This window comes from Triticum dicoccoides, chromosome 6B (genome assembly GCF_002162155.2).
Source record: "Triticum dicoccoides isolate Atlit2015 ecotype Zavitan chromosome 6B, WEW_v2.0, whole genome shotgun sequence".
Lineage (NCBI taxonomy): Eukaryota > Viridiplantae > Streptophyta > Magnoliopsida > Poales > Poaceae > Triticum > Triticum dicoccoides.
This window is the reverse complement of record NC_041391.1, coordinates 251792627-251800315: the sequence shown is the minus strand read 5'-3', so window position 1 is coordinate 251800315 and position 7689 is coordinate 251792627. Positions and strand designations below refer to the sequence as shown.

Below are 7689 nucleotides of genomic sequence, written 5' to 3'. Positions count from 1 at the left end.
CCTTGTTAAAACATTCTAATAACTTGTTGCAATTACAACAACTGCAGACTTAATGGAAACTCATTCCTGAATGGACCTGCTCCTCCACCACCACCTTTCATGCCACCACCCCCTAGAAGGCCGCGCAGTCGTCCTAACCGTTCTGGGGGAAGTGGAAATGCTCCAAAAGGCTCTGAGAGCTCCACTAGTCAAGGTGGCAAGAATGGTCTGCAGACAGCTTCGCTTGTGGGGATAATTGTTGGCTCAGTACTTGCTGCTTTGTGTGTGCTTCTTCTTTTGGTATTATGCATTCGTAAATCTCGGAAAAGGAAGGATGATAGCAGCACAGAATCCAAAGATTTTGTAGGTCCACTATCAGTGAACATAGAGGAAGGTACTGCACTTTCTTATGCTGGCATGTTTTCTTGCTGCTGTATTTTACTAGTATAATCTTATGCTATTTTCAATCAGCTGAGATACTGCCGTTAGCTGATAAGGCAACTGTTAAATTGAGTGCTGTTTGATTGGGTCCGAAACCGGTGTATGTATCAGTAATGAAAATCATGTTCTTCGACCTTCATTAACCCAGTTTCACAGGCCAAGCCATATTATTGTAAGATAATTGAGTTCTGACCATCCGTAGAGCCTAAGTGTCATTTAGTGCCTTTTGCCTGCATAAACAAAACTCACATGGCACACTATGATTCATGATGCAACCTCCAGCACAAGGTAGCACATTACTAGCCTTTGACATCAAGATCAGTTTAGTTTTGCAACTAGTTTTTGAGGCACGACACTAAATCTAGTAGTGAAGAGCTTGAAATCTTGGATAGTCTGTAATATGCACTCAATAGATCTAATGGTGGCAAACAAAAACTGCAAACCCTGTTCCCCTCCCCCTCCCCAATTTCGCTCATTTGATAATCTTCGGTATTTTAACTGAATTTATTGCACACTTGTTAGTCATAATTCAGATTTTTACCTTCCATCTGTGTTTTTGTTTTGTAGTATCTAACAGGGAAATCCCAGAGCAAGGTCTTGAAAATACGGCTATGAAAGTCCTGCCTGCTGAGAAAATGACTCCCGAGAGGGTTTATGGTAAAACTGGTTCTATGAGAAAGACAAAGGTTCCCATAACTGCGACACCTTACACCGTGGCTTCCCTCCAAGTTGCGACGAATAGCTTCTGTCAAGATTCCCTTCTGGGAGAGGGTTCACTTGGTCGTGTTTACAAGGCTGATTTCCCCAATGGGAAGGTAAAATATGCTTCCTGCCGTTTTAAATGAGTTATATAACCCTGGTGGAAATTTAGCAAGTCCTTGTTATTACTCATAAACCTCAAGTTCGTGGGTGGCTGAATCAGCTCTATTCCCTTTTTTTTTGCCAATTTTGAGTGCAAAACTATTTTATGCATTTTGAACTTGAGCATTATGAATATAGCAGATTATTCATTTACCATGGTTAATCGAATAAGAATTGGTTACACTGCCCAGGCGATTATTGTTTTCTAGCATGTTTACTATAAAATGCAGCAAATGTAAGAATATAAGAGGTTTTTAATACATACACCCTCTTCCTCTTTTCCCCCTCTGTAATGCTGTGCACTCCAGCTGAATTCTATGCCACTTTTGCAGGTTATGGCTGTTAAGAAGGTAGACAGTGCCGCTATTTCCTTGCAGGAAGAAGATGATTTCCTTGAGGTTGTATCAAGTATGTCACGACTTAGGCATCCAAACATCGTGCCGCTTACAGGGTACTGTGTGGAGCATGCCCAAAGGCTTCTTGTTTATGAGTACATTGGAAACACAACGCTGCATGATATGCTGCACTTCTCTGATGAGATGAGCAGAAGACTTACATGGAACATCCGTGTAAGAATAGCACTAGGCACTGCTCGGGCATTAGAGTAAGTTACTTTAATCCCTTGCTATTTCTGAAGGTTCTAGTGGATGACACATATAATGTTAACGTTTTCCAAACCTTTGTATAGATACCTGCATGAGGTTTGCTTGCCCTCTGTTGTTCATAGAAATTTTAAGTCCGCAAACATTCTACTTGATGAAGAGCATAATGCACATTTATCTGACTGTGGGCTCGCTGCCTTGACACCCAATACTGAGAGACAGGCAAGTATCACAAATACATCCAAGTACCGAGATAGTTCTGAAATGGCACCTGTAGGTGTAACCTGCACTAATTACTTGGTTTGTTGTTCCAGGTTTCTACTGAAGTGGTTGGCTCATTTGGATACAGTGCCCCAGAGTTTTCCATGTCAGGAATTTATACTGTAAAGAGTGACGTGTACAGTTTTGGAGTAGTGATGCTAGAGCTATTGACTGGAAGGAAGCCGCTAGACAGGTATATACCCTCTAGCTTATATTCTGATTCTGGTGCGTTACACCTTATAATTAGTAAATTGACCTTTGGACGGCTGTTGCAGTTCTAGAGAGAGGTCAGAACAGTCTCTTGTTAGATGGGCTACGCCTCAGCTTCATGATATCGATGCACTTTCTAAGATGGTTGATCCAGCATTAAATGGAATGTACCCTGCGAAATCGCTCTCCCGCTTTGCAGACATAATTGCACTTTGTGTTCAGGTACCGTCTTTGTTTGGGAGAGATATTCAGTTGTGTAGAGACTAGTTACCCATAACCATATGGTAGCACTCAATAAATAATAAAAGAAGAAAAGAACACGCCTAATAGTTTTTGTTCAGATTCCTTCAATCTAACGTGCCTAGTCTGATTAATATTGCAAGTACTAAATTACAAAGCAAATTCATGTGTCATGAAGTTATCCTGGCTCATCTCTTAAATTTTATTCTTGGCATATTTTGCCACATGTATTTCATGTCAGGGGCATATCCTAATACCTAATAATTGTTTCTGTGATTTCTTTGTGCAGCCGGAGCCAGAGTTCCGTCCTCCTATGTCTGAGGTTGTCCAGCAACTTGTGCGCCTGATGCAGAGGGCTAGCATAGTAAGGCGGCAATCAGGTGAGGAACTAGGGTTTTCTTACAGGGCTCCAGAACGTGAAGGAGAAACAAGAGACATTTCCTTCTGAGCATTTTCTTCAATGGCAAAAGTGAAAAGGTCCGAGGGTCAAATACAAGAATTGGGTGACTGCATATGAACTGGACACATGAGTTGTTCAGACAGTTGAGGATCAAATGAATTTGAGAAGATAATTTTGGTATTTACATTGTTCAATTATGCTCATTCTTCTCTTCATTTTGTTCGGGGTAGTCTACTTAACAGTTGAACTGTGTTCTCAAATCAACCGTGTGTACAGCATGTTAGTCGGGGTAGAGAAAAGAAATGTTAATGCAACAGGATAACTTTGTTGGATGTCAAACAAGTACATACCTTTTACTTGGCACTGCGTTCCATCCTACTTCATGTTCTTACTGTATAGGCTAAAATTTTCTATGATTATGCGAGACCTTTTGTAAGTAATTTATGGGAAAACTTTGATCTGTGTTTGTCCACCATGTTGACATATAATACATGGATCGATACCTCAGTATATGAACTATACATCTCAATAACGTAGCAGCAGCAAGAATTGTTACATCTCTCTGGAGGTCCTAAGCTGCTGTTGCTAGCAGTGCTATTTAAATCCTCTTTGCCAATCATAGATACATTTGAGAAAAAGCTATGCCAAAATCAAAGACCCCATGAAGATCTTGAGATGCAGGTACATACATACCCTCTAAGTCATCACCTATCCTTGTCCTGTATCAAGTTGCCGACCATCTTGGCAAGAGGCAGGGTGCCCTTGGCCATGATCTCCAGCTTGGACGTGTTGGAAGCGTGCGCGAACAGCGAGAGCCCGAACATCAAGAGCTCAGGCAGGAGCAGCCTCGACGAGAGGAAGCCGTGCCAGTAGTGCGGCTCGAGGTCGAAGAATGCGTTGAAGAAGCGTCGTGTACCTTGGAGGTCCAGCTTGAGCAGGACGTCCATGCCGAAGCAGAAGAATTCCCTCTGCCGCCGCCTGTCCGTCGGCCACAGCTCCTTCCACACCTCGGCGGCGAGCGCGTCCCCGGCGATGCCACCATTTCCAGTGTCTAGAAACCGCACAATGGAGTCTGCCACGATGGGCGCGGTCGCCAATGTGCGCGCCACCATGTACCCTGTGGACGGATGCACCATCCCGGCCGTGCCGCCGATGCCCACCACCCTCTGCGGCAGCACGGGCAGCGGCCCGCCCATGGGGATCACGCAGCGCTCGTCCTCCTCGACGCTCCGGATGCGAATTCCCAGGTGCCTCAGGCGCGCGGCCATGCGCTCCTGGATGTCGTCCATGGAGAGCCCCGGGCGCGCGACCAGCGACGTCTCCTCGAGGAAGATCCTGGTGGGCGAGAAGGGCATGGCGTAGAGGAAGGTGGGCACGCGGCTGTTCCGGTCCTTGATCGCGGACCCCTCGGGGAGGTGGGAGTCGCGCCAGTCCATGAAGAGCATCTTGTCGATGTCGAAGGGGTGCTCGTCGACCTCGGCGAGGATGCCGTAGGCGACCTGGTAGCCCGGGTTGTAGGGCTTGTCGTACTGCACGAGGCAGCGGGAGAAGCCGGTGGCGTCCAGGACGACGGTGGCCGGGATGGCGACGCCGTCGTCGCAGATGAGGAGGGAGGATGCCTCGTTGTGGACCACCTTGGCGACCTTGGCCTGGTGGAAGCGGACGCCGTGGGCGATGCAGCGGTCCATCATGGTGGACTTGAGCTTGCGGCGGGCGACGCGGGCGTAGGGGCGGTGGAGCGACTTGGAGGTGTGGTCGTCGATGAAGACGGAGGCGGAGGGCCAGACGGTGTCGAGGCAGTCGGAGAGGCCCATGGCCTCGAACTCGTCCACCCAGACGCCGTAGTTGTTGGGCCAGACGAGGCCCGGGGAGGGGTCGATGGAGACGACGGAGAGGCCCGCCTCGGCGACGCGCTGCGCCACGGCGAGCCCCGCGGGCCCGCCGCCCACGACAGCGAGGTCGACGGGCCGGGAGCGCGCCGGGTCGTAGCGGGGCAGGTCGAGGGAGAGCAGCTCGGGCCGCGGCGGCGGGGCCAGCGAGCGCAGCGCCTGCCCCGCCGACGCGGACGCCGTGGCCCTGCAGACGATCGCCGCCCGCCCCGGCGGCGCGGGCGGCGGCGGCCGGCAGGCGTGGTGGGCGCGGAGGAGGAGGGCGGTGGTGGCCATGGGAGGTGGGGATTCGCTGCCGCGGCGTGGCCGTGTAATCCTGAGGCGATAAGCTACTTATTGTAGAGTGGGGGCGGGGGCGAGGGAGGGGAGGTGAGCTGAGGGAGGGCGGAGTGGTGTGGTGGCCACACCACCACTGCCGTCCGTGGCCGTGGGTGGCGGATTCCACGGGGTAGATCCTGTGAAGGTGGTGCCAGCGTCGGGACAAGAGGTGGAGGGGAAACCCATCTCGGTTCCGCAGCCGCCAGCACAAAATACCCATGGATATGATTGTCTCTCTTCAAACCCTCCAAAATCCGTCGGAGCAGTGCTCTGCTAGAGCGGAAGAGGAGGATCTGGGGAATAGGATGCGTGTTAGTTCGGCAGTGGCTGGGCTAGCGATCAGTCCGTGTCAGGACGAGTACGGACGGCAGCTTGAAATCGACATGATAGGCCGTAGTGAATTCTCCCCCCAAAAAAGTTTACAGTATTTAATTCACAAACAGTTTTTTTTTTGAGGTTCACAAACAGTTTCTCTGATTCACATCTAGAACCTTTCACAAATAATGCAGCAACAAGAAACAAAGAAAAATTGAGGCAAAAATAAAAATAAACCATAAATATAGTGGACATCAGGTTAGATGTGACATAATTAGGAATAGACGAGATGACACTAATGTGGTATCTAGTAAAAGGAAAACAGAAATGATACCTTTGATTTGACAATTTCAAGAGTTTCGAACAAACCGGCCGATTCATGCGATACGTGACATCGGGTCTCTTTCATTTAGAGGATTTTCATTCATCTAGACTTTGGAGAATTGGAATCTCTAGAAGAAGAAAAAAACTCTATACCAGTTGTGTGATCTGTATTGCCGAGTCCTAAAGATTTTCTTCAAATGATCCTTTTACATCACATTTGAAAATTTCCATTCACTCAAACCTCCTATTGAAAACTCTCTCTTGTTTTTCAAGTTTTTTCAATCAAACAAACACTAAGGCAAAGGACGCTGATAACGCCCACATGTGTGGGCGTTAAAGGGTCTGGCCACACACCGTGTATGGTGTGAGCAGGAGGCAACCCACACGGGTTGTGTGTGGGCGGATATTAGAATTGCTCACACGTGCGGGAGCGGCTACTTCGTGTCACACGCCCAACAAGTACTACTCATCTCCACCCCGCGCGTGTGGCACGAAGCAAAAATGCCGACACGTCCTAGGGCAACTACGTTAGGTACCCGCGGGATGACGATTTAGTTGCCATCCTGATTGGCAGATGTAGTTATCCGGGATGGCAAGTGTAGTTGTAAAAACATGACAACTCTATCTATTTTGATTAACTATAGTTGCCATGTCTAATTTATAGTAGTTGCCGCGTGTAATCAAACCGTAGTTGCCGTGTGTGATTAACTACTTGCCACACATGGTCAAACAGTAGTTGTCATGTGTGTTTACCTAGTTGTCACGTGTGGTCCAACCATAGTTGCCATGTATAGTTAATCGTAGTTGCCATGTGTGTTTATCTGGTTGCCACGTACGCGCAACTGCATTTGCCGTCTAGCAAAAGAATCACAATTGCCATGTTTGTTTACCTAGTTGCCACGTTCGCGTAACTGCAGTTGCCATCCACAACGTAGGAGTGTCATGTGGGCAAAAATCAGTTCGCCCACACGCGCATGGACTAGGTGGCGGCTGTGTGGGCAGAAACTAGTTCGCCCACACAGCGCAACTGGCAACAGGTGATGTGGGGCGTGTGGGCAAACTCTCCAACACCTACACATCAACCCCATCCTACGTGGCACACCAAATCCACCTTTTCGTGTCAAGATTCGTGCAAAAGACATCAACGACCATCCAGGCGTGTGGGCGAGTTGAAGAATGCCCACACGTGTGGGCGTTAGTGTTTCCGAAGGCAAATACATTCATGCAATATTCGAGTGGGCATGACGTTGCAGTCATGCACTTTCTATTTTTGTGATTTCGTGATCCCTCAAATCAAAGAGCCCAAAGTACCGTTGATAGAAGATCAGTTCGCGTGTACCAAGAAAGCTTGTGATTGCTCGACTATGATATGACATCTTAGGCTCTATGTGGGGTTTTGGTGATAATGATGAATGACCAGGGGACTATTTGTATTTATAAGTGTACGTCATACGAAAATAATGTAAAAGTGGTCGGTGTTGGAAATATGCCTTAGAGACAATACTATTATATTATTATATTTCTCTGTTCAGAATTAATAGTTCATATTCTATCCTATAGTATTGTCTCTAAGGTGACTAAGTCACGGGGATGCCGAAACACGACAACGATAAAAAAGAACAAAATCGGCAACGAGGAGACCAATATAGCGAGCATGTGTATCACTCAAGAGGATACCGAGACATCTCACCTCGGGTTTTGTAAAGTATCACGAAGCAAAGGGAACATCAAATGATAACCATTCACTCGAATGTCATCCGTGTAATCATAGGGATTGATATGGACGCCCACGGTTCCGCTATCGGCCATTGTGCAAAGAGGTTTCGTTCATATCAATGATTTACGGAAC

General features: G+C 47.8%; 2 protein-coding genes across 2 annotated transcripts in view; one reads left to right on the top strand and one right to left on the bottom strand.

Annotated features, from left to right (window-relative positions):
* The window catches only part of LOC119324917 (protein STRUBBELIG-RECEPTOR FAMILY 8-like), a 5658-nt gene extending 2298 nt beyond the window's left edge, over window positions 1-3360 (top strand). The window contains exons 10-16 of the mRNA XM_037598682.1: window positions 29-373; window positions 988-1235; window positions 1614-1885; window positions 1970-2105; window positions 2198-2337; window positions 2420-2576; window positions 2884-3360. Of these exons, the coding sequence (XP_037454579.1) occupies window positions 29-373; window positions 988-1235; window positions 1614-1885; window positions 1970-2105; window positions 2198-2337; window positions 2420-2576; window positions 2884-3042 (1457 nt within the window). The 3' untranslated portion in view covers window positions 3043-3360. The remainder of the gene's footprint in view (window positions 1-28; window positions 374-987; window positions 1236-1613; window positions 1886-1969; window positions 2106-2197; window positions 2338-2419; window positions 2577-2883) is intronic.
* A 74-nt stretch (window positions 3361-3434) lies between these two features.
* LOC119324916 (lycopene beta cyclase, chloroplastic-like) lies at window positions 3435-5310 on the bottom strand. Its single transcript, XM_037598680.1, has one exon. The coding sequence runs from the start codon at window positions 5157-5159 to the stop codon at window positions 3699-3701; it is 1461 nt and encodes a 486-aa protein (XP_037454577.1). The 5' UTR covers window positions 5160-5310; the 3' UTR covers window positions 3435-3698.
* Between the last annotated feature and the right edge of the window lie 2379 nt (window positions 5311-7689).

Excerpts from the sequence above, each read along its gene's own strand:
- LOC119324916 (XM_037598680.1), bottom strand. The coding sequence starts at position 5,159 with ATGGCCACCACCGCCCTCCTCCTCCGCGCCCACCACGCCTGCCGGCCG.